This window comes from Mustelus asterias, chromosome 24, assembly GCF_964213995.1.
Source record: "Mustelus asterias chromosome 24, sMusAst1.hap1.1, whole genome shotgun sequence".
Lineage (NCBI taxonomy): Eukaryota > Metazoa > Chordata > Chondrichthyes > Carcharhiniformes > Triakidae > Mustelus > Mustelus asterias.
The window spans coordinates 20,078,691-20,105,745 of NC_135824.1; the positions used below are offsets into that span (position 1 = coordinate 20,078,691).

Consider the following 27,055-nt stretch of genomic DNA (forward strand, 5'->3'; position numbering starts at 1 on the left):
TGTCCACATTTCAGAATAAAAATCCAGGGTCATTGACCTCATTCAAGAAGCATGGTTGTATGTCCTCTTGGTGTGCTGTCTCAACCTCCTGAATCCTCTTGGGATCTTCCATGCATTTGGTGTTTTGGAGTTGCACATTTTCTTGAAGTGTGCTATTTGATTACATTGGAGGCATTGGGCTGAAACTGATCATGCCATTGGAAACATTTCACTCCACAGCACTGGCATGGTCACTCTGCTTGTCAGTGAGGTAGTTCTTCCTTTGGCCTGGAGCGTCTCTGTTTCTGTGCAGTTTCACTAAATGAACAGTGGGGTTTATTTTGTGCCAAGGTCTACTTTCATCCCTTAACATGGATCTGTGCTGCAAGTGATTACCTGGTAATCTGGGTGGCTATCTCCAGGGTTAGATCATCCCTCACTGAGTACATCTGAGAGTGTATCAATGCCACTCCTATAACTAGCAGTAGTTAGTATTGCTGCCTCACAGCGCCAGGGACCCAGGTTCAATTCCCGGCTTGGGTCACCGTCTGTGTGGAGTTTGCACATTCTCCCTGTGTCTGCGTCGGTTTTCTCCGGGTGCTCCGGTTTCCTCCCACAGTCTGAAAGACTTGCTGGTTAGATTCATTGACCCGAACAGGTGCCGGAATGTGGGGACTAGAGGAATTTCACAGTAACTTCATTGCAGTGTTAATGTAAGCCTTACTTGTGACTAATAAATAAACTACTTTGTAACTATTCTACCCCTAATTAGCTCAGATCACTGTAATACAGCTCTTCATTGAAAAAGATACATTTATTACATTTAGCCACTCCAAGGCTTTGGTTATTTCTAAGGTTAAAATAAGCGTTGAATAATTTTAAAACATCATCAAATTTTGCAGATATACATGTTGATTCCTTGTCTAGCTATTATGTCATCAGCTATCGAGCCTACTGAATAAAGCAGCATGTTAACTTGTTCAAAGAACAAAGAAAATTACAACACAGGAACAGGCCCGACGGACCCTCCAAGCCTACACCAACCATGCTGCCCATGTGAACTAAAACTCCCTACCCTTCCGGGGACCATATCCCTCTATTCCCATCCTATTCATGTATTTGTCCAGAAAGCCCTGAAAAGTGACCATTGTACCTGCTTCCACTACCTCCGCCAGCAACGAGTTCCAGGCACCCACCACCCTCTGTGTAAAAGACTTGCCTCGTACATCTCCGTTAAACCTTGCCCCTTAAACCCTGTGCCCCTTAGTAATTGACTCTTCCACCCTGGGAAAAAGCTTCTGAGTATCCACTCTGTCCATGCCCCTCATAATTTTGTAGACTTCTATCAGGTCGTCCCTCAACCTCCGTCATTCCAGTGAGAACAACCCAAGTTCTCCAACCTCTCCTCATAGCTAATGCCCTCCATACCAGGCACCATTCTGGTAAATCTTTTCTGTGCCCTCTCCAAAGCCTCCAAATCCTTCTGGTAGTGTGGCGACCAGTATTGAACACTATATTTCAAATGCAACCAGACTAAGGTTCTATAAAGCTGCAACATGACTTGCCAATTTTTAAACTCAATGTCCCGACCGATGAAGGCAAGCATGCCGTATGCTTCTGTCCTGAAGCAATCATGTATCTAAGGAATCTCCTTCTCCAGAGTTCCCAATATTGTGATTGATCTGTGCCTTGCCATTAGTCTAAACTGATCTAGGAAAGCGGATTTTAGAATTAAAATGTTGTAACAATGGCTGCCTGGGTCGACTGGTTGGAGGCTTCTCCAAGCTTTAACTCAATGTTGGTAGGTTGGGAAGCGTTGCATCCTGGCATTTGCTGGGTTTGTAAATCTGCAGTTCCAATTAATGTTTAGCTAATTATTTTATTTTCTTTGTTCAAAGTGAGCTCAGCCAAGATGCGTTCAAGCGCCAACTTGGGAATTGGGTTTCTTGGACTGTGGTTTAAATAGCAATTTCAGACCATTGTACTTGTTCACGTTTTTCGGGACGTGCATTGTCCAGGAATTAAAAAATTTTTTGCTCATCCCTCTTAGGTCTGATGACTATTCCCTCTCATGGGACGGCACGGTGGCACAGTGGTTAGCACTGCTGCCTCACAGCTCCAGGGACCCGGGTTCGATTCCAGCCTTGGGTCACTGTCTGTGTGGAGTTTGCACGTTCTCCCCGCGTCTGCGTGGGGTTTCCTCCGGGTGCTCCGATTTCCTCCCACATTCCAAAGATGTGCAGGTTAGGTTGATTGGCCATGCTAAATTGCCCCTTAGTGTCCCAGGATGTGCAGGTTAGAGGGATTAGCAGGGTAGGTGTGTGGGGTTACGGGGATAGGGCCTGGGGTGGCACTGTGGTAGCTGCAGACTTGATGGGCTGAATGGCCTCCTTCTGCACTGTAGGGTTTCTATGATTCTTAGAGCAGAATCTTACAAAAAAAGGCAGAGAGTGCTGGATTAGACGAGGAAACCGGTGAGAATTTCCCAGGCTTCACAGCCAGATTTTCTCAGCGTTTTTAACCAACACTCGGTGCATTTTAAAAGGGGAAGGGAGATTCACACCAGCTTCAGCTGGAGGAACGGGGCCTAATGAAGCCAGCAAGGTCAGGAATCCCGAGATCAGGCCACCTTCCAAAGGGCACCCCAATCTCCGGCTTAAGTAAAAGACCTCCAGCCCCATGGACATCAGGAACTCCCACTGAGCATCGAGACAATGCAAATATCAGGGCTCCTCCCGCCCCCACAATGCAAATATCAGGGCTTCTACCTGCCCCCCCCCCCAACAATGCAAATATCGGGGCTCCTCCCCCCCACAACGCAACTATTGGGGGACTCCCCTCCACCACGCAAGCATCAAGGTTGCCGAACCCACCCCCCCACCATCGAGGCACTCCCATACCGCCCCATCCCACAGGCATCAGGATGGCTCCCCCCTCATCATAGGCACCGCCCCTTTCACAACCTCTGTCCCCACCCCCTTCACAGGCTCCGGCAACCCCCACCCCCCCGCAACTGCACAAAAGCATCAGGTCAAGACCCCCCCAACCTCCCTCCCCCTACAAGGATTGGGGGTGCCACCACCCTTCACAGGCACATTGGGCCCTCCCACCCTAATGCAGGCACTAACCCCCCCTTCATAAGCATTGCCAACCCCCCTCCCCTCGCCAACATACATAAGGGGAGTCCAATGGGCATGTTTCTTGCGTGTTTTTGGAGCTGCACCTATCCAGGCAAGTGGAGAGTATTCCATCACACCCCTAACTTGCATCTTACAGATTGTGAACAGGTTTTAGGGAGTCAGGAGGTGAGTTACTTGCTGCAAGATTCCTAGCCTTTGACCTGCTCTTGTAGCCACTGTGTTTATGTAGCAAGTCCACTTCAGTTTCTGGTTAATGGTAACCCGAAGGATGTTGATAGTGTGGGATATGGTGATGGTAATGCCACTGAATGTCAAGGGGCGATGGTTAGATTTTCTTTTATTGGAGATGGTCAATACCTGACACTTGGGGCGGCACAGTGGTTAGCACCGCTGTCTCACAACGCTAGGGACCCGGGTTCGATTCCCGACTTGGGTCACTGTCTGTGTGGAGTTTGCATGTTCACCCCGTGTCTGCATGGGTTTCCTCCAGGTGCTCCGGTTTCCTCCCACAGTCCAAAGGATGTGCTGGTTAGGTGCGTTGGCCATGCTAAATTCTCCCTCAGTGTACCCAAACAGGCGTCGGAGTGCGGCAACTACAGGATTTTCACAGTAACTTCACTGCAGTGTTAATGTATGCCTACTTGTGGCTAATAAATAAACTTTGTATGGCACGAATGTTACTTGCCACTTGTCAGTCCTGAATGTTGTCCAGGTTTTGTTGTAAGAGTTTTAACAACACCAGGTTAAAGTCCAACAGGTTTATTTGGTAGCAAATGCCATTAGCTTTCGGAGCGCTGCTCCTTCGTCAGATGGAGTGGATATCTATCTGGATATCTGCAGGTTTTGTTGGACATGGACTGTTTCCGTATCTGAGGAGTCGCGAATGGTGCTGAACATTGTGCAGTCATCAACCAACATCCCCACCCCGACCTTATAATGGAAGGAAGATCATTGATAAAGCAGCTGGAGATGGTTGGACCAAGGAGTATACAGAATGTGGAACAGGCCACCACCTGGAAGAGTTGCGGCAAATAGCATACATGCATTTAAGGGGTAGCTAAATGAGTATATGAGGGAGAACGGAATAGAAGGAAATGCATCTATTATATATAGGGTTAGGTGAAGAAGGTTGAGAGGAGGCTCATGGGGCCTCTCCACACCAGCACTGGCCAGCAGGGCTGAATGGTCTGAGTGTGCTGTAAATACAACGTCGTTCTATGTAAATTGCACTGTGTAATTTTAATCATTAATAGTTAGGACTTATTTTAAACTGAATTTTTTTGAATAGTATATAGGAGTTGGCAAATTATGTTACAGTTGTATAAAACGTTGGTTCGGCCACATTTGAAATACTGTGTCCAATTCTGGTCACCACACTGTCAGAGGATGTGGAGACTTTGGAGAGAGAGTACACGAAAGGTTACCAGGATGTTCTGAGGAGAGGTTGAATAAACTGGGATTGTTCTCCCCGGAAAGATGGAGGCTGAGGAGCAACCTGATAGAAGTTTATAAAATTATGAGGGGTATAGATAGGGTAAACAGTTGGAAGCTTTTTCCCAGGGCAGAAATGACAATTACAAGGGGCGCAAGTTCAAGGTAAGGGGGGAAAGGTTCAGTAGAGATGTGCGGAGGAAGTTTTTTTTTTAATACAGTGGGTGGTGGTGGCCTGGAATGCGACTGCCAAGTGAGATGGTTAAGGCAGATATGTTAGCGACATTTAAGACTTACCTGGATAGATACATGAACAGATGGGGAATAGAGGGATACGAGCGGTTCTGTCTAGATAGGACAACGTGATCGGCGCAGGCTTGGAGGGCCGAAGGGCCTGTTCCAGTCCTGTACTGTTTTTTGTTCTTATCCTTTGAATTCTGTCCACATGTATACAGACACTACATGCAGCAATTTCAAGGCAGTGTTTGCAAATTCTTTATATGCAATTCCACCCCATTGTCTTTACAACAAGTACCTCGAGGACTTCTTTCTCTGGTAGCTCAAGACCAGAAGGCCTATCTAACTAAGTAGGTACAAAATTAACAGTAACTGGGCTTCAGTCTTTAAACTCATTAGAATTGCAGTGCATTTAACATGATATTTTATCTTCAAAAATGTGCGTTACCTTACTGTTGGCATCGGTTGCTGTATAGCAGAGCAGACGAGGTGAAACAGTTTCACTTAATGAATGTCCATGGGAAGTAAAGATGCCAGCTTTGAACAGGCTGCTGTGAAGACATTGAAGAATTTACTGGTCAGGAACCGAGAACTGGATTTTGAGGCTGCACGTAAGTGAAGCCAAAAGGATTTGTGACTTTTATCCGGGAAAGGCAAACAACTGGAAATCACACGCAACATCTGTAATATCAACGAATCTGTTTCAAATCCATTTCTCCACAACTTAGACACGAAAGGGCTATCAGTGAAATTGCAAACAATGGAGGTTCAGAAATATATGTCAACGCATTTGTCACCAACACTGCACAGCATGGTTCCAACCCCATACATCTACCTCATCATCCCACAAAACAAATTTTCAGTGACTGAAAACAACACTTTTTAAATGCCCCATTTTGCCCGCCTGAACGCTCTTCATTTTCATGCCGCATCGAAAGGATTCTTTCTCATGTTAATAAAGTGAATTGCCTTGACTTATTAAGTCCCTCTTCACAACTGTGTTGCTGCACTGTTCTGCCCGATTACTCTCGTTCTTTAGGCTCCCACTGTGTGAGACAAGGTGCACAGCTGCCAGCTTCCCGACAAATATCCCACTCTGGGAAGGCTTTGTTTGCACTGGTCTTCCTTAGCGCTGGTGACACGCTGGGATTTTTGTTGCGGAGTGAATGGAACATCCAATGCGTGTGCCATACCTGAACTTTTCACGTGGCTTGCCCCGCTGGCCCCACCTGTCAGGCAGCTGGTAAATGTAGCTGTGCCCATTCTCTGTCCAGATGATTATTTTGTTTGCAGCCAGCACCTCCCCACCAGCCCAGGGGTGACCATTACTGCTCTTCACAAAGCACAGCAATGAAAAGTCACAATAATCAAAAACCTGCAGGAGAACAATGAGAAAATCAGACATTTACAAGAAAAAAAACACAAGTAAAAGCAGCTTCCAAATCATAAAATCCCTACAGTGTGGGAAGAGGCCATTTGGCCCATCTGCACCGACTCTCTGACAGAGCATCTTACCCATGCCTACCACCCATCCCATTCCCATTTATCCTGCTAATCCACCTAACCTACATGCCTTGGGACACCAAGAGGCAATTTAGCATGGCCTAACCTAACCTGCACATCTTTGGAGTGTGGGTGGAAACTGGAGCACCTGGAGGAAACTCAGCAGACACAGGGAGAACGTACAAACTCTACACAAACACTCACCCGAGGCCAGAATTGAACCCAGGTCCCTGGCGCTGTGAGGCAGCAGTGCTAACCACTGTGTCACTGTGCCGCCCTGTAGCGCCTATAATATTGTAAAACATGCCAAGATACTTCACACCGGTGTAAGCAGACAAACATGGCGGGCAATTCAAAGCAGCAAATGGAAGGGGATGGAGGTGTGTAATCTGGAGACCCAGGCTAGTCCTCTGCGGATATTCCACCACAGCAGCTGGTGGGATTGAAATTCAATTAATAAAATCTAGAATTGAAAGCTTGTCCCAGTGATGGTGACCATGAAACTATCATCAGTGGTTGTAAAAGTCCAGTTGGTTCATGAATGTCCTTTAGGGAAGGAAATCTGCCGTCCTTACCTGGTCTAGTGTATGTGTGACCCCAGATCCTCAGCAATGCCCTCTGCAATGGCCCAGCAAGTCACACAATTCACGGGCAATTAGGCAATGAGAAATTAATGCTGGCCTTGCTAGGAATGCCCACATTCCATGAAAGACTAAAACATAAATTAGGACAGGTGACTGAAACCTTGGCCAAAGAGATGGGTTTGAAGGAGAGGGAGATTTTGGAGGAAATGCCCAGAGTTTAAGTAAGGCCTAAGCAGCTGAAGGCACAGCTGACAACGACAGAACGAAGGACATGAGAATGAACAATAGGCCAAGAATTGTGGCTATGCAAAGTTCTTTGAGGATGCAACAAGTAGGGTAGATAAAAAGGAACCAGTGGATGTAGTGTACTTGGATTTCCAAAGGCATTCAATAAGGCGGTGCCACATAAAAAGGTTATTACAGAAGATAAAAACTCATGGGGTTGAGAGTAACATATTAGCATGGCTAGAAGATTGGCTAACTAACAAGAAATTCAGTCAGGAAAAATGGGTAATTTTCAGGTTGGCAAACTGTAATTAGTGGGGTGCTATAGGGATCAGTGCTGGGGCCTCACCCATTTGCAGTCTAGATTAATGGCTTGGGTGAAGACTGTATTTTAGCCAAAAGCTAGGTAGGAAAGTAAATTTTGAGACAGATACAAATGGTGGAATTTTTTTTTAAAGTAAAGTTTATTTATTAGTCACAAGTAGGCTTACATTCACACTGCAATAAAGTTACTATGAAAATCCCCTAGTCGCCACACTCCGGTGCCTGTTCGGGTACACTGAGGGAGAATTCATCTAACTTGCACATCTTTGGACTGTGGGAGGAAACTGGAGCACCCGGAGGAAACCCACGCAGACACGGGGAGAACGTGCAAACTCCATACAGACAGTGATCCAAGTCGGGAATCGAACCCGGGTCCTTGGCGCTGTGGGCAGCAGAGCTAACCACTATGCCATCGATTTTCCGGCCATGCTCATCCCAAAACCGGAAAATCTCACGCAAGGTCAATAGACCTTTGAACGGTCCATTTCCCCCCCCACCCACCGCTACGATTCCCCAGGCAGGCAGGACAGGAAAATACCAGTCAGAGTCCACAAAGGAATATAGACATATTGGCCAGACTCTTCCATTCTGGAATCTAGGTTCAGTGGTGAGCATGGAAGTGAGAACGATTCCTCCTGGGGGGGGTGCAGGATGTCAGCTCATTGCATATGCAATAGTGAGGAGGAGCTCACTGATTTTGGTGGTGGGGCGGACAGAAAGCTGCTGTTGCCACCATTATCCTCACTGTTGTCTCATTTGGTCAAAGATCTGGACGCCATATTTAAAAAGCACCCAGATGGCCATTCACTCACTGCGAGCCAGGAGATCGGAATTGTGCAGCAACCAGACTGTGACAGATCAGACCACACGTGGCCCCAGGGTATAGCGAAGCCTCCTCGCTGCTTCTCCTCTACACCATCCAGGAAAGGTGCTGTTTCCCCAGATGGCAGCAGTCGTTTCCTCCTGTCTGACCACGGCAGTCTGGGAGGAGATTGTGGAAGAGCTGAGCACCCATGGAGCCCACAACAGAATCGGCCAGCAATGCAAGAAAAAGATGAACAAACCGTCACATTCTGCCAAGGTAAGCGGTATAATCTACTTACTGCAAAACGACACTCACAAGGGCATCAGGCAGTGTAAGTGTGCAAGTGCAGTGTTGCAATCGGTACCCGGACAAGGTCTCCTAATTTGTTAACTTCCCAAACGGGACCCCAATTTTGTAATGATCCTGGAAGAGGGGGGGTTGATCTGGCTACCCTTCTTTATTCAACTCCCTCGGTTGATCGCAACAAGGTTAATTTAAAAGGGTTATCTTCCCCTGTGGATACCTTTCCCCAGTCTAAATGTATTTCGAAGGAGCCAATTTAACCAGGCTTTCTTGAGTCAAAGAAAGAGTAAGCTCATTAGTTACTAAAATATGAGAAAAATAATAAAAACATAACACACACACACTAATCAGAAATGAGAAGTTAAGAGGCCAAATAAAAGTTAAAAAGAGTATACAAATCATTCTTGGCTTGTGTGAGCGTAAATCATAGAATCCCTACAGTGCAGAAGGAGGCCATTCGGCCCATCGAGTCTGCACCGACCACAATCGCACCCAGGCCCCACCCCCACATATTTTTACCCACTAATCCCTCTAACCTACACATCCCAGGACTCTAAGGGGCAATTTTTAACCTGGCCAATCAACCTAACCCGCACATCTTTGGACTGTGGGAGGAAACCGGAGCACCCGGAGGAAACCCACGCAGACACGAGGAGAATGTGCAAACTCCACACAGACAGTGACCCGAGCCGGGAATCGAACCCGGGACCCTGGAGCTGTGAAGCAGCAGTACTAACCACTGTGCTACCGTGCCGCCCCACGGTAATACGTTCCAGCCGTTAAGTTAGGTGATTCCAGTAGAGCTGACTTTAGCTGTTAGCTTGGAGACACTGGGTTCTGCAGGGTGGCTGAATCCTTTAGATTGTGGCTTTAGCTGAGCCTTGCCTCGAGCAACAGAAAGACAGAGAGAGCGATAGAGCAAGAGGTACAGTACGAGAGGTACAGAGCAAGAAAGAGAAAGAAATGCTTTGCCTGCCTGTCTTTGCAGGAGTGACGGATTACTGCTGCTTCTTGTTTCAGTGTTATTCACACGCTGGCACACCAGCATGCACAGATCAGATCTGCAGCTGGCTTTTGAGCCCATTTCCCTGCGCCTTCCTAGAAGGGAAAAACACAAGCATGTCTTTCACCCAGAGTCCATTTTCCTTCTTTCAACTGCGACCATTTCCACAGACCGAGTTATAGCTCAACAGGAGCTGGGAGTTGGATGTCTGCCGAGATGTGGCAATCAGTCTCCATCGTCGCTGCAACCACGGGACACTAAAGTTCAGTCTTTTGCATTTCATCCTCTCCTTTCAAGCATCTCAGTCTGAAGTACACTTGACATCCTTTTGGTGCGATGATGCCATGTTTTCTCGGGATTAGTCAGCCATGCTAAATTGCCCCTTAGTGCCAGGGGGATTAGCAGGGTAAATATGTGGGGTTACAGGGAGAGGGCTTGAGTGGGATTGTAGTCAGTGCAGGGTGGGATTGTAATCAGTGCAGGCTTGATGGGCTGAATGGCCTCCTTCTGCACTGTCGGGATTCTCAGACTGGAGCTGGCATTCTGGACATTTGAGTCCTCATCCCTTTCCGGGAGGTGCTACTGCGCTGTCCCAGGAGGAGTAGGTCCATGCCTATGCTGAAGGTGATTGGAATTCCCCCAGGAAGCCAGTGAGGACATCTCCACTCTGCACCGGTCAGCTGCATCCACCCTCCTTCTCTGTAATAGGCACACTCCTCAAGACACCATTATTTATTTCCCCCAAGTTCCCTCACACCCAAGCCTTTCTCCACAGCAAGTACTGATGAGAAATATTTATTTCGGATCTCACCCGTCTCTTGTTGATCTGCACACATAGATGACCTTGTTGATCCTTAAGAGACCCTACTCTCTCCCTAGTTACTCTTTTGCCCTTAATGTATTTGTAGAAGCTCTTTGGATTCTCATTTGCCTTATCTGCCAAAGCAATCCCATGTCCCCTTTTTGCTCTGCTGATTTCTCTCTTAACTTTACTCTGACAACCTCTTCAAGGAATCCACTTGAACCCAGCTGCCGATGCATGTCACATGCCTCCTTCTTCTTGACCAGGGCCTCAATATTCCAAAGCATCCAGGGTTCCCTACTTCTATCAGCCTTGCCCTTCACTCTAAAAGGAATGTGTTTACCCTCAACACTGGTTAACAGACTTTTGAAAGCCTCCCACTTACTAGAGGTCCTTTTGCCTACCAACAGACTCTTTCAATCAACTTTTGAAAGTTCCTGTCTGATATCATCAAAATTGGCCTTACTCCAATTTAGAATTTTAACTTTAGGGCCAGACCTATCATTCTCCAAAGCTATCTTAAAACTAATGGAATTATGGTCACTGGTCCCAAAGTGATCCCTCGCTAACATTTCTACCACCTGCTCTTCCTTATTTCCCAAGATGAGGTCAGGTTTTGCCCCTTCTCTAGTCGGGCCATCCACATACTGAATGAGAAATTCCTCCTGAATACACTCAACAAATTTCTCTCCATCCAAGCCCCTAATACTATGGCCATCCCAGTCAATGTTGGGAAAGTTAAAGACCCCGGCTATTATCACCCTATTTTCCATGGAGCTATCTGTAAATACCTTACATATTTGCTCCTCAATTTCCCGCTGACTATTTGGGGGCCTGTAGTACAATCCTATCAAAGTGATCTCTCCCTTCTTATTACTCAGTGGGCGAACCCTTGGATATATTCCCTAATAAATCTGGAATATAAAGTGAGTCTCAGTAATTTATTTATTTATTAGTGTAGGCTTACATTAACACTGCAGTGAAGTTACTGTGAAAATTCCCTAGTCGCCATGCTCCGGCGCCTGTTCGGGTACACGATGGGATTCTCCTGTCCCGCTGCAGTGAACAGGGGTTTGGCTGAGCGCCAAATTCTCCGTCCTCTCTGCCAGCAGCGGTTGGGCGTGAACAGCTGGAGAATTCTGGCCTAGAACCCTGAGGTCTTAGATATCACCCTGCACAGGCAGACAAGGCCTCAAGTTGAACAAGTGCAGCCACTTTGAAAATATAGTACACTCTGGGTACTGCAATGAAGTGTGATAATGTGCCTGGTGGCACAGTGGTTAGCACCGCTGCCTCACAGCGCTAGGGACCTGGGTTCGATTCTGGCCTCGGGTGACTGTCTGTGTGGAGTTTGCACACTTTCCCCGTGACTGCATGGGTTTCCTCCGAGTGCTCCGGTTTCCTCCCACACTCCAAAGATATGCAGGTTAGGTTGATTGGTGATGTTAAATTGCAGTGTCGGGGGCTTAGGAGGGTAAATACGCGGGGTTACGGGGATAGGGCCTGGGTGGTGCAGACTTGATGGGCCAAATGGCCTCCTCCTGCATGGTAGGGATTCGATAATGAAATTCTGGTGTGGAACTTGCACCCATATCCTTCTGATTGAAGGACCAAGGACCAATTAAGCCAAGCTAATGCCATCATTCATTGCACTTTTTTGGCTTTTTTAGGCCAATGTCCCCAAATTATTTTACAATGCCACAGAACATACCTTCCAGCAATCCGAGCAAACTACTAATAGTAAGCGTTCAGTGTAAGTACAAAAGCAGACCGCTTGACAATTAAAGCACTGGAGTGACTTGGATTCTGCTTCAAAAACATTCTCCCTCGCCTGCAAAATATCAGAGGAATATTGACAGTGAAGAGTCTGTATTGCAATGGAAATCTGAATTTCTATAATTTTAGGGGCATTGCTCACAATGAACTGACCTGTACACCATTAACTGATGAAGAAAGATCCCATACTTTGAGGTCTCCTGTCACTGATATGCCCACCAGTGAATCCTCTGCAAAATACATTGACATAGAGAAATATTTAATGTATTATATACACCAATGACACTAAAAAAGATGTAGGCCAAAATTCTCCCATCCCGCCTGCTGTGGAAATCGTAGCGGGCGAGACAGAAAATTCAGTGGACCATTTAAAGGTCCGTTGAGCTCGGGTGGGAATTTACGGTCTTGGGGTGTGCACGCGGCCAGAGAATCCCGCCCGCAGGCCTGAAAGTGGCCTTTAATAAAATGTTTCATGACGTATCAGGTCTTCAAATGGAAACACATCAAACCAGACCCACAATTATCTACCCTTTTAAAATGTACGTTCAGAAAATTGCTTCTCGTTAAAACGATTATTTTCTGCTCAAAGCATTCCAATTTCAATTTGATGCTGAATACTCGGCAGCCATTGTTTTTAAAGCAATGAACATAAAGTTTGGACAGTTACAAACGGCTGCTATTTCTGCGCGTCATCAATCCACTGCCAAAATACAATAGCTAGAATAATAAAATCATACATGACAGAAGGCGGCCATTCGGTCCATTGCATTTGTGCCAGTTCTTTGAAAGAGCTGTCCAATTAGTTCCAACGCCCCCCCTCCTCTTTCTTCATAACCCGGCCAATCTTTCTTTTCCAATTTAACTCCAATTGCCATTTAAAGTTGCAATCGAGTCCACTCCCGCCACCCTTTAAGGCAGTGCATTGCAGATCACATCAGGTCACTTTCCGAGAGATATTCCCCTCAACGCCTCTCCGGTGCTTAGAATAGAATCTCTACGGTGCAGAAGAGGCCATTTGGCCCATCGAGTCTGCACTGACTCTCTTTTTCTTACCCAGGTCTATCCCCCACCCTATCCCCATAACCCCACACATTTCCCATGGCTAATCCCCCTAACCTACACACCTTTAGACACTAAGGAGCAATTTAGCATGGCCAATCCACCTAACCTGCACATCTTTGGACTGTGGGAGGAAACTGGAGCATCCGGAGGAAACCCATGCAAACACAGGGAGAATGTGCAAACTCCACACAGAGAGTGACCCAAGGCCGGAATTGAACCCAGGTCCCTGGTGCTGTGATGCAGCAGTGCTAACCACTGTGCCACCATGTTTAAATTTTCTGGTTTAAATCTGCGTTTCTGGGTTATTGACCTTCTTGCAGTGCAAGGACCTTAGTGGGTGCAGAAGTACCCAGAGTTGCAGGGACGGAAAATTGAAATCATGTTGGGGCCTTCTTATTTACTCTTTCAAAAAACCCTCCTAATTTTGAATTCCCTATTACCTTGGATCCGTTGGGAATGGACAATGCACATTGAGCTGATCCAGTCCGGCGTAGTTGATGAAACGAGAGCATGAAGAAGCTCCAGGCTATGTGCATCAAACACTAAGACATCCTGATATTGTCCACAGCAAAGCAACCAGCCATCACCGGACATCCGAAAGTTACGGTAATAGTACTGTATGAGGATGATATCAAAATTATTTTATTAATAAATCAATAACAAATGTTAAAGTTCTATATGGATACAGTTATTTGTGTACTTTTCAGTCTGCGTGGGTTTCCCCCGGGTGCTCTGGTTTCCTCCCACAGTCCAAAGGTGTGTGGGTTAGGTTAATTGGCCATGCTAACTTGTCTCTTGATGCCAGGCTTGATGGAGGAAGGTACAGGCTCTCCTCTTATCTGGTAGGGACTGCTTCTTGCAGCTAACTCAACAAACAAAACCTGTTCATGGAAAACTCACAATACGTGATAAGGACTGATGGGAAAATGGTCTGATGGGAAAATGGTCAGATAGAATTGGTCAATATTCGAACATGCACCAACACACATCCGAAGTCATTTGGTCCCAATGCAAAAGGGGTAGAATAACAGCAGCCAAAGACTTTGCGACCAATAGGTTTCACAGGAGATAATCCTTCTCCCAGTATGTTGCATCAACCTGTCCCTATCCAAAGTTCTCCACATAGCAGTGACCCATCCATTTTCAAACACTAACATCAGGTGTTGGATTTAGTTTAGTTTTCCCGTCATTATGCCTCGCATTCTGGTGCAACCCAGCTGCAACAGAAAGGCATTTTTTTCACCCGGATGGTGCTGTGCCATTGTACCGATTACACATCTTCAAATGCCAGTCACCTCTGTGTATGACAGCGACACTTTCGCAACATCTTATGCTGTGGGGTTATGGGGATGGCGTGGGGGGAAAAGGGCGTGGGTAAGATACTCCGTCGGAGAGTCGGTGCAGACTTGATGGACCAAACGGCCTCCTTCTGCATTGCAGGGATTCGATGAAATACAAACAGAAAATGCCGGTTAAACGCAGCAGCTCTGGCAACATCTGTGGCGAGAGAAACAGAGTTAACGGGGCAAGATGCTCCAGCCTCCTAGCCGCGTGTTTCCTGCCAGCGGGAGGTGGCGTGCTGTTTGCTAGCGGTGGGATTCTCTGGTCCCGCTGCTGTCAATGGGAATTCCCGTTATGGTCCACCCCACACCGGCCGGAAACCAGCGGACCCGGAGAATCCCACCAGCGTGAACGTGATAAGGACTGATGGGAACGGCCTGGGAATTCCAGCCAACATTTCGAGTCCCTATGATCCTTTGACAGAACTGATGAATTATATATTCTGCCCCAGCCCCTCTCCAAATATATAATTTATCGCATTTCTATCCCTCATCTGCTCTATAGAAAAGTCATATGGACTCGAAACGTTAACTCTGTTTCTCCCTTCACAGATGCTACCAGACTAGCTGAGTTTATCCAGCATTTTCGGTTTTTATCTCAGATTTCCAGCATCTGCAGTATTTTGCTTTTAACTTATGCTGAATGTTGATTGTATCTATCTAGCACTGCTGCCTCACAGCGCCAGGGTCCCGGGTTCAATTCTGGCCTCAGTGTCTGTGTGGAGTTTGCACATTCTCCCAGTGTCTGCGTGGGTTTCCTTCGCACAATCCAAAGATGTGCGGGTTAGGTTGACTGGCCATGCTAAATTGACCCTAGTATCAGAGGATTAGCAGGGTACATATGTGGGGTTATGGGAATAGGACTTGGGTGGGATTATGGTCGGTGCAGACTCGATGGGCCAAATGACCTCTTTCTGCATTGTAGGGATTCTATGGCACCAGACATTATTTCAAACCCTGGTCTTAGGTTACAAATGATAAATTAACAGTCGTTTGCTTTTTTTTTCTAAATGCAAACTCGTGCAGCTTCGCACAAAGATTCTCAAGCTAAACTGGACATTACTGTCAATTTCAGACCTTTAAAAAGGAATCTAGTCTTCTTCATGAGTTCAAAAATCATGGTTTGCTTTCATAGAACATTGAAGTAAATGCCTTTGAAATCAATGTAACAGCAATCAGCAAGAGCAATTTTTCAAAAACTCCCTCAGAACACGGTCTCACATGCTTTCAAATTTCAATGCATGTCAGCACGCCCAACTAAATGTATCAAATGCAGAAGCAACATGTCAAAAGTCGGAGTACTTACATAGATTGCAGTGTGGGTGAAGGGCAGTTTTGTATGTTCTATGCACTGGCCGCTGGTGACATTCCAAAGACACATCTCCCTGAAAAGGACACCTCAAATGTTATTCTTCAACATTTCTGGTTCACGGACTGAAAACACATTATAGCATCAAGAATATCTTTAGTGCCACAGTTAAACATAGTCAAACCATCTTAAGTTGCTTTTGTTTCTTTGCAGAATACTGAGCAAGATACTGTTGTTTCCAGTACATGATGAGGATGACATATCTGTTGCTCCTTGTCAGTGTCAATTACACCCTACCAATTAGCTTGAAACTTCAATATGAAACTAATCACCAAACTCCGTACAGTCTGCAACAGATTACAGGTAAATTTATGAATCATAGAATCATACAGTGCAGAAGAGGTCCTTCAGTCCATCGAGTCTACACCGACATATATGAAACACCTGACCTCCCACCTAATCCCATTTACCAGCACTTGGCCCATTGCCGTACACAGAAACATAGAAACTAGAAGCAGGGGTAGGCCATTCAGCCTTTTGAGCCTGCTACACCGTTCATTATGATCAGGGCTGATCATCAAATTCAATATCCTGATTCCCCTTCCCCCCATATCCCTCGATCCGTTTAGCCCCAAGAGCTAGATCTAATTTCTTCTTGAAATCAGACAACGTTTTGGCCTCAACTACTTTCTGTGGTAGTGAATTCCACACATTCACCACTCTCTGAGCAAAGAAATTTCTCCTCACCTCAGTTCTAAAAGGTTTACCCCTTATCCTCAAACTATGACCCCCTAGTTCTGGACTCCCTCACCATCGGGAACATTCTTTCTGAATCTACCCTGTCTAACCCTGTTAGAATTTTATAAGTTTCTATGAGATCTCCTCTCACTCTTCTAAACTCCAGTGAATATAATCCTAACCGACTTAGTCATCATGAATGTTATGATCTGCCAAGTTGTCATCCAAGCACCTTTTAAAGAATGTGAGGCAACCTTCCTCTACCACCCTCCCGGGCAGCGCATTCCAGACCATCACCATCCTCTGGGTAAAAATGTTTTTCCTCACGATCCCCCCTAAACCTCCTGCCCCTCACCTTGAATTTGTGACCCCTTGTGACTGACCCTTCAACTAAGGGGAAGGGCTGCTCCCTATCCACCCTGTCCGTGCCCCTTCATAATCTTGTAGACCTCGATCAGGTCGCCCCCTCAGTCTTCTTTGCTCCAACGAAAACAACCCAAGCCTACCCAATCTCTCTTCAAAACTTGAATGTTCCACCCCAGGCAGCATCCTGGTGAATCACACCCAATTAACAATTGGCACGTTCCATCTAATTTGCACTTCATGTAACCACTGTCCATTCTAAAGACTTTCACAGATTTATTTTGTCAGCTTTCCGATTGTCAGGGTTGTGAGTTCTCTTTACTTTAGAAACACAGTGCCATCCTATGGCAACTTTCTGCAAAACAGGCATTTCCAATAATAAAAAAATCTGTGTTGCTTTTTAAAGTAACACCGCCCAGTCACAAAAAGAGACGTGATCTGCATCCCATTTCGTGCCCCCATGTTTTGGTTTACTTCTCTATCTGTTAATCAGATGGCGGAGGTGATAATATTTGAGTGCGACAAGCTGCGCAGGGTTAGACAGGGTAGATCAGAAAGAATGTTCCAATGGTGGAGGAGTCCTGAACTAGGGGTCATAGTTTGAGGATAAGGGGGAAACCTTTTAGAACTGAGGTGAGGAGAAATTTCTTCACCCAGAGGGGGGTGAATGTGTGGAATTCACTACCACGGAATGTAGTTGAGGCCAAAATGTTGTCTGATTTCAAGAAGAATTTAGATATAGCTCTTGCAACTAAAGGGATCAAGGGATATGGGAGGAAGGGGGGAAATCAGGATATTGAATTTGATGATCAGCCATGGTCAAAATGAATGGTGGAGCAGGCCCGAAGGGCCGAATGGCCTATTCCTGCTTCTAGTTTCTATGTTTCTATGATGTTCCTAGTTTCATTTATCGACATGAAAAATTCAAATGCAAAATTCAAAGCAAGCGATTATTTGCATGTCATGGGTAAATGGGCGCCGTTGGGATCATCTGGAGTAGCACTTGCCCAAGAGCTGAAACTCTCCCTCACATCTCCAGCTAATGAATGTCCTTCCTGTTGATGCCATCTGATTAAATATCGCAGCTCGGAGAGAGTGCGTTTAAAGGATTGTCTAAAGGATTATTCCAGCCACCTTCAAACTTTGAAACTGGGTATATTAAATATTGAGGTTATGGAGGTATATTACATGAGTGGGGGGGAACATTTTTTCAATGTTTTTTTTATTAGTGTCACAAATAGGCTTACATTAACACTGTAATGAAGTTACTGTGAAAATCCCCAAGTCGCCACACTCCAGTACCTGTTCAGGTACACGGAGGGAGAATTTAGCATGGCCAATGCACCTAACCAGCACGTCTTTTGGACTGTGAGAGGAAATCGGAGCACCCGGAGGTAACCCAGGCAGACACAGGGCGAATGTGCAGACTACCAGACTTGATTGGCCATGCTAAATTAATCCTAGTGTCAGAGGGATTAGCAGGGTAAATATGAGGGGTTATGCGAATAGAGCCTGGGTCGGATTGTGATCTACATTGTGCATTCTATGCTTGCAGTTACTACTGATCAGGAAAGTATCCAGCAAATCTTAGATCTTGCATCTCTGTGCTCCAGGGCCTGGACTATACCTCAAAAGTGGGGCAACCTGTCAAAATAATTCTAAAAGGCTCTTTTGCTTCTTCAGTTCTGAAGAAAGGTCATATTTGAGGTGAAATGTGAACTCTGTTTTTCTCTCCACGGATGCTGCCAGACCTGCTGAGTATTTATTTATTGCTTTTTATTTCAAAAAGAATGAAGATGTACAAGGGAGGTCAGTTGATTCACCAGGATGATTGCAGACTTCGGCAGATTATGCGCTGAAGAACTTTTAAGTGACAACTAATGTTTGCTGGGGAATAGCCTGGTGCGAGACATGATACTGATCTTTACAATGATGGGAGGTTACAGATACGGTTCACATAAGCTACTTAATTTACACAGAAATCAGCAGGGATATACACCACAAGACTACCAGACTTGATTGGCCATGCTAAATTAAGCATGGTTGAGCAAGGTTGGAATCATATAATCCCTACAGTGCAGGAGGCTGCCAGTCAGCCCATCGAGTCTGCACCAATAACAATCCCACCCAGGCCCTATCCCCGTAACTCCACGTCTTTACCTTTCTAGTCCCCCTGGCACTAAAGGACAACTTACCACGGCCAATCTACCTAACTTGCACATCTTTGGAGTGTGGGAGGAAACCCACACAGACACAGGGAGAACATGAAAGCCCCACAAAGACAGTCACACAAGGCTGGACTTGAACCTGGGTCCCACGCGCTGTGAGGCAGCAGTGCTAACCACTGTGCCACCATGCAGTTTAAAGAAAAACTGCTACTCCACTTCATGGAAACTGACTCCCCAAAGAGGGTGGTTGTCATAGTCAGCTGACACCACTAAGGGAGTTGGACCAATAGCTGTTAACACGGGAGTTTGGGAGATTACAGAGATATTAACAATAAGGCCTCTGTGGAGTGGCAATCGTAGTCAGATTGCCAATCTGCTTCTAATTCAGTATTTAAAAATTCTGTGACCAGCCTGAATGAGTACGCCACTACCCAGTAACTGACTTCATTAGTAAGAGTGTACTAAAGGCGCATTCAAGAACAGCTTCTTCCCTGCTGCTGTCAGACTTTTGAATGGACCGACCTCGCATTAAGTTGATCTTTCTCTACACTCTAGCTATGACTGTAACACTACATTCTGCACTCTCTCATTTGCTTCTCCATGATCGGTATGCTTTGTCTGTATAGCGCGCAATAAACAATACTTTTCACTGTAGGCTAATACGTGTAACAATAATAATAAATAAATCAATTTCTTATTGAGAAATGCAACCACACCTTTTACACCTGCCCTGCCTATTTGGACTGGGTGTAAATAATACAGAGGAGCAAATTCCCGTGGGCTTGTGTCGAGTCTGGAGAAAGGAAAACACGCCCCCTTTTTTAGTGCACCAGCATGTCAGTGATAGGGGCCAGAAGAGAAGTTGTTTGTGAGGTCCAGTGTTGGGGATGGGGAGGCGGAGAGGGGTGGTCAGTGCTATAGTTACCTAGGAGTTAGAAGCAGTTTAATTCTTCTACCTTTTACCTATTCCTGTAAGATAGTCAGAACCATCCGAAGCCTGTGCTTTAAATCAGAGTACCGAACGGTTCCTCACAAAAGGTAATTGCTCTGGTCTTTAAAATGCTGCAAAGTATTGATGGTGTCGATGAAGCATCAACTGAACTTATACTGTACAACAATGGCAGAAATACTGAAGGAAACCATCGTAACTTGGTTCCACCAGTTATTAAGTTTTTTAAAAGTTAATTTATTAGTGTCACATAGTAGGCTTACATTAACACTGCAATGAAGTTACTGTGAAAATCCCCTAGTCACCACACTCCGGCGGGTACACAGAGAATTTAGCATGGCCAATGCACCCAACCAGCACGTCTTTCAGACTGTGGGAGGAAACTGGAGCATCCAGAGGAAACCCACGCAGACACGGGGAAGAATGTGCAAACTCCACACTGACAGTGACCCAAGCTGGGAATCAAACCCGGGTCCCTGGTGCTGTGAGGCAAAAGTGCTAACCACTGTGCTGCCCTTAATGAACAAAGAACATTTATTAGCAGTAACAACTACATACAGAGCATTGCAGGTTCGATGCTTACAGTCAAGCCTCCAGGACCTAGCTGCTGGGACAAGCCCAGACAAGTTGGAGTGAAGTCCCAACTCAGTTGGTCAGCCTGGGTCATGTGACCCTTTGAGAAGATCGCCCCTTATAGGGGCCAGACACCACAGAAACATCAATTTCCCTCAACAGATTGGTGGACACATGAAATAGATTCCCAAGCAAGGCAAATAATAGGTTATTTCCTTCAGAAATAGAAGAGCTGAGTAAGTGTCTGGCTAGGAAAGAGGTTGAGCAGTATAGAGATATGTACAGAGGGAGACAGACATTCCAAGGAGCACAACAGTTTCCATCTTCTGGTGATAAGCTGTGGAAAGTAACAAACTAGGAAGAAAACATTGAGTGCTGGAAATGTCTGCAGGCTGGAAATTACCCGAGGAGCAAGAAACAGGTGAAAAATTGGATGAGGCTCATTCTTGGTTTTCAGTTACCGCCATGTCCAGCCCCGTTGAGGCAGCAGCACCAAAACCTAGCCCTGCCGCCTCATTTCATAGAAACCCTACAGTACAGAAAGAGGCCATTCGGCCCATCGAGTCTGCACCAACCACAATCCCACCCAGGCCCTCCCCCCATATCCCTACATATTTTACCCGCTAATCCCTCTAATCTACGCATCCCAGGGCACGAAGGGGCAATTTTTTTTTTAGCATAGCCAATTAACCTGACCCGCACATCTTTGAACTCATCTAAATGATTTCAGCATGCAGCCCAGTGCAGAACACATTGCTGACCGACTGCACACTCTACGGGGGCCCCAGTAGCATACATATCTACCATAATGTACAGCCTTAACCTCTTCAGGGTAGTCTGCCCTTCTTAAAGGGGAAGCTGTGTTGTGTATTCCAATATAAAATGTAAAACATGTATATCAGTTCTCGAATACAATATGACTAAACTAAGCACCAGATCAAGACCAAGATGGGGTGCAATGTCTTATCTTGTTTGTCCCTCTTGTGGTGGCTATGAATTGGATTCCATTAGATTCCGAATTTGGTTCTTGAAGCAAGCAAGGAATGGATTTGGGTTTGCCCGGTCCACTCTGAGCATTGGCTTTGTAAATTTAAGAATGGAGGGAATTTAAGGAGAAGGTGGCATAGTGGTTAGCACTGCTGTCTCACAGTGCCGGGGACCCGGATTTGATTCCCGGCTTGGGTCACTGTCTGTGCGGAGACTGCACATTCTCCCCGTGTCTGCGTGGGTTCCTCCGGGTGCTCCGGTTTCCTCCCACAGTCCAAAGATGTGCGGGTTAGGTGGATTGACCATGCTAAATTGCCCCTTAGTGTCAGGGGGACTAGCTAGGGTAAAATGCGTGGGGTTATGGGGTAGGGCGTGGATGGGATGCAGACTCGATGGGTCAAATGGCCTCCTTCTGCACTGTAGGGATTCTATGATTCAATGAATGGAGTGGAAACAATTTTTTAAAATACCTGAAATTTACACGTTGCATATTGTTTTTACTGTAATCACTATCAAAAAATACAATTAACTGTTACAAAAACTGTTCTTCTTGAACATGAATGTGTTTAACCAAAATATCATTTGACAAGAAATAATGAAAAGAACAAATTCTTCTTCCTTCCTATATCCTGTCAATGAACTCAGCTGGCTTCTTTCTCCTTCTGTTGAGATGTCTCCTTCCATTTCCATTAACTTGACTCTGCTCACTCACCACCTCTCCCTGTGTCAAATCTGAAATCTAACTAACAACTCCATATGATGGTTGGGACTGTGACATTCCGTCTTAATCAAAGAGGCGCACTCACATTGCTCTACCAGTGGATTCAGTGATTCCGGCAAATTGTCAGTTTCTTTGTTACTTTCACTTTCTTTCTGACTTCATTTGGGACTGGAATTGGAATTTGGACGACAGAGGTTTCTCATACTCTCCCTTTGCCAGATTTCCTCTTTCCAGCAAATGACACTGAGAAAGTCCCTCTCCAATCATATGAACATGCATACGAACATACAAATTAGGAGCAGGAGTAGGCCACTCGACCCCTTGAGCCTGCTCCACCATTCAATTGATCTGACTGCAACTTCAACTCCACACTCATGCCTATCCCCAATAACTTTTCATCCAGTTGCTTAATGAGAACCTATTTACCTCTGCCATAAAAATTTTCAAAGACTACTACCACCACCTTTTGAGGAAGAGAGTTCCAAGTACTTACAAGTATCTGAGAGAAAAAATTCTCCATACCTCTGTCCTAAATGGGTGACCTCTTATTTGTACACGGTGACTCCTAATTCTAGATTCACCCACAAGAGGAAACATCCTTTCCACGTCTATCCTATCAAGACCCCTCAGGATCATATATGTTTAAATCAAGTCTCCTCTTACTCTTCTAAATTTCAGTGGATGCAAGTCTAACCTATCCAACCTTTCCTTATAAAACAACCCACCTAATCCAGGTATTAGTTTCGTAAACATTCTCTGAACTGCTTCCAATGCATTTACATCCTTCCTTAAATAAGCAGACCAATACTGTACACAATAGTCTGAATGTGGTCTCGCCAATGCCCTGTACAACTGAAGCATAATCTTCCTACTTTTGTAATCAATTCCCTTAAAAATAAACAATAACATTCCATTAGCTTTCCTAATTACTTACTGTACCTACATACTAACCTTTAGCAATTCATGCAATGGGACATCCAGATCCCCCTGAATCTCTGCAATCTCTCACCATTTAGCTAATATGCTTCTTTTTTATTCTTCCAACCAAAATGGATAATTTCACGGTTTCCCACATTATACACCATTCGCGCGATCTCAGCCCAGTCACTTAATTCATTTATATCTCTTTATAACCTTATGTCCTCTTCACAACTGATTTTCCTATCTATCTTTGTGTCATCAGCAAATTTAGCAGCCGTACCTTTGGTCCCTTCATCCAAGTCATTTATCTAAACTGTACAAAGTTGAGGCCTCAGCATTGATCCTTGTGGCACATCACTCATCACATCTTGCCAATCAGAAAATTATGCCTATTCTTTGTTTCCTCTTAGCCAGCCAATCTTCTATTCTTGCCAAAATGTTACCCCCTGTTGTATATGTAAAAGGATTGCATTAATGTTTAAGGAGCTGATCACATGATTTGATGTTGATGGCATTAGGGCGTTACCACAGGTTGCTGTTTTGCTTTCAATTTGTACTCTGAGCAGAGAGCATCTTTCAATAAACCTTGCTGTTAGTTTGAATCTACATGTGCAAACAACATTCTTTTCTTTTTGTTAAAACCCACAACACCTATACCATGAGCTTTCATTTTCCACAGAATTCTTTGATGTAGCACCTTTTCAAATGATGTGTGAATGCACTTAATCTCTTTACAACAACTCTAATCACTTCTCCTTATCACCATAAGACCATAATAAATAAGAACAGGATTACTCCATTGAGCCCTTTGAGCCTGTTCCACCATTTAATTAAATCATGGCTGATCTAACACTCACTTTTCCTGCCTTTTCTCCGTAACCCTCAATTCCCCAACTGATTAAAAACCCATCAATCTCAGCCTTGAAAATGTTCAAGGACTCGGGACTCCACAGTTTCCTGGGGTGAAGAATTCCACAGATTCACCACTCTTTGAGAAAAGAAATTCTTCCTCAAATCCATCTTAAATGGGCACCCTTATTCTGTGGCTCTGCCCTCTGGTCCTACCCTCTCCCATGAATGGAAATATCCTCCCAACTTTTACCCTGTCTAACCCCCTAAGAGTCTTCTATGTTTCAATCACATCACCTCTCATTCTTCTGAACTCCAAAGAGTACAGACTCAACCTTCTGCACCTGTATGCTAGCTTTCTGGGTTTTGTGAACAAGGACCCCCTTTGCGCTACAGCTTTCTGCAGTCTCTCTCCATTTAAATAATAATCCACTTTCTCATTCTTTCTTTCAAAATGAACAATTCTCACATTTTCACACATTGAATTCCATTTGCCAATTTTCTGCAACTCACTTAATCTGTCAATATCTCTCTGTAAACTACTTACATCCTCCTTACAACCTGCCTTCCTTCCCACCTTTGTATCATCTGCAAATATGGCCACAGTACCCTCTGTTCCTTCCTCCAAGTCATTAATATCTATTGTGAAGAGCTGTGGTTCCAGCGATGATCTCTGTGGCATTCCACTGGTTCCTGCCCTCCAACCTGAGAAAGACACACTTATCCCTCATTGCTGCTTCCTGTTAGTTAGCCAATCTTCTATCCATGCCAGATTATTACCTCCAGCACCATGAGCTCCTACTTTGCATCATAGCCTTTTGTGGGGCACCTTATCAAATGCCTTTTGAAAATCCAAATATACGACATCAATGGTTCTCCTCTATCTACTCTGGTTAATATCTCCTCAAAGAACTCGAGTAAATTTATCAGACATGATTTCCCCTTCATGGAGCCATGCTGCCTCTGCTTGATTGGATTATAACTTTGCAAATGCACTGCTATTTGCTCCTTAATAATAGATTCTGATATTTTTCCAATAACAGAAGTTAGACAAACTGGCCTGTAGCTTCCTGCATTTTGCTTCCTTCCCTTTTTGAACAAGAGTACCACGTTGGCAGTTTTCCAATCCTTTGACACAGTTCCTGAATCCAAGGATTTTTGGAAAATGGGGCACGGTGGCACAGCGGTTAGCACTGCTGCCTCACAGCGCCAGGGACCCAGGTTCGATTCCCGGCTTGGATCACTGTCTGTGTGGAGTTTGCACATTCTCCCCGTGTCTGCGTGGGTTTCCTCCGGGTGCTCCGGTTTCCTCCTACACTCCAAAAGGTGTGCAGGTTAGGTTGATTGGCCATGCCAAATTCTCCCTCCGTGCACCCGAACAGGCGCTGGAGTGTGGCGACTAGGGGATTTTCACAGTAACTTCATTGCAGTGTTAATGTAAGACTACTTGTGACGAATAAATAAACTTTAAAATGCCTACCAATGCATCCATGGAGTGGGGATCTCCAGCCTCTCGGCGTGTTTCTCGACAGTGGAAGGTGGCCTGCCATTCGCTGGCAGCAGGATTCTCTGATCCTGCCGCTGCCAATGGGATTTCCTGTTGAAGTCACCCCACACCATTGGGAAACCCATGGGCAAGGGCCCACTGCTGGCGGGACCAGAGAATCCTGTCAGTGTGAACAGCAGGAGAATTCCAACCACAGGGTGGGATTTTCCAGCTGGAAAATCCCACCTGAGGTCATCGGGCCTTTGCGTGGTCTGTGTCCTGTTCGCTACGATTTCCGTGGCAGACGGAAAGGTAAAATTCCATCCACAATCTCTGTAGCCACCTCCTTTAAAATCCTGGGGTGCAGAAAATCTCAGAGCTCTGACGAAGGGTTATCTAGACTCCAAACTTTGGCTCAATTCTCCCTCCACAGACCTGCTGAGATTTTCCAGCATCTTCTGTTTTTGTTTCAGATTCCAGCATCTTTAGTAATTTGCTACTATCTCAGTCACCTGCGGATTTTCACCATGACCTCTGATCAGCACCGAACTCTGGTGGGCCCCGATTCATCGTTACTTTGTCTTGGTCTTCTCTTACTTTGCTATTGATATCAGGCTTTTCCTAGTAAAGTGTTTAAACCCTTGTGGGGTTCAAGAGTCATTATTCCGTTCAGGTTTAGGGAAAGATTGTTGTAGGAACTCTCTTTTTTTCTGCTATGTTTCGGGCTGTGAGTCCATCGCAGGCCTTCTTCCACCCCAGCTTTTGCTCAAAAACTTGGCCTGAATTTTATAGTTCTTTGAGCCTCCGAGAAACATGTCACTGAAGTCGATTTCTAAGTCCGCGCCATACCGACTGTGATGGGACAGCTTCTTTAATTCGAGAATTTAATCTTAACAATCTCCATTGGCAACTATTTCCTTTCATGGGACACACCTCTCACTGCCATCTCATTCTTATTTGTGCTGTGATACAAGACCAGAATCATAAATTTCAACAACCTCACAGGGGTGGTCACGGTCGTGAACACACCTTCACATGACATCGTCTTCCAACTGTACCGCCAACACCTCATGCAGCACACCCCTACCACTCACTATATCATCAGCAAATGGGAATCCTGATGAGTGAGACCATGGGCAAATTAAGCTGCAGAGGACTTTGATGGGGCGGTGGACGCTGATGGCAATGCACACCCAGATGCTTCGTGCATTGGCAGGCCCTGTCAAGGAGCACAGAGGAGTCCAGTTCCAACTTAGCACTGGGTTTCACGTCAAGATGGAGCTAATGAGTGAGATCCTCTGGTCTCCCTGCGACATGTTTCTCAGCGGCGAAAGGTGGCGCACCGTTAGCCAGCAGGGGGATCTTCTGGTCTCGCCGCTGTAAATGGGATATCCTATTGATTCCACCCCTCACCGCTGGGAAACCCCCGGTGGGGGTGCGCCATCGGCGAGACCAGAGGATCCTGCCAGCGTGAAGA

The 27,055-nt window shown here is 45.6% G+C and overlaps 1 protein-coding gene across 1 annotated transcript in view; it reads right to left on the reverse strand.

Annotated features, from left to right (window-relative positions):
- Positions 1-27,055, reverse strand: part of LOC144511255 (WD repeat-containing protein 72-like) — a 294,675-nt gene that overhangs the window by 231,615 nt on the left and 36,005 nt on the right. Inside the window, exons 4-9 of the mRNA XM_078241380.1 lie at positions 15,821-15,899; positions 13,615-13,789; positions 12,266-12,342; positions 12,048-12,167; positions 5,981-6,162; positions 5,236-5,338 (exon numbers count right to left, since the gene is read on the reverse strand). Of these exons, the coding sequence (XP_078097506.1) occupies positions 5,236-5,338; positions 5,981-6,162; positions 12,048-12,167; positions 12,266-12,342; positions 13,615-13,789; positions 15,821-15,899 (736 nt within the window). The remainder of the gene's footprint in view (positions 1-5,235; positions 5,339-5,980; positions 6,163-12,047; positions 12,168-12,265; positions 12,343-13,614; positions 13,790-15,820; positions 15,900-27,055) is intronic.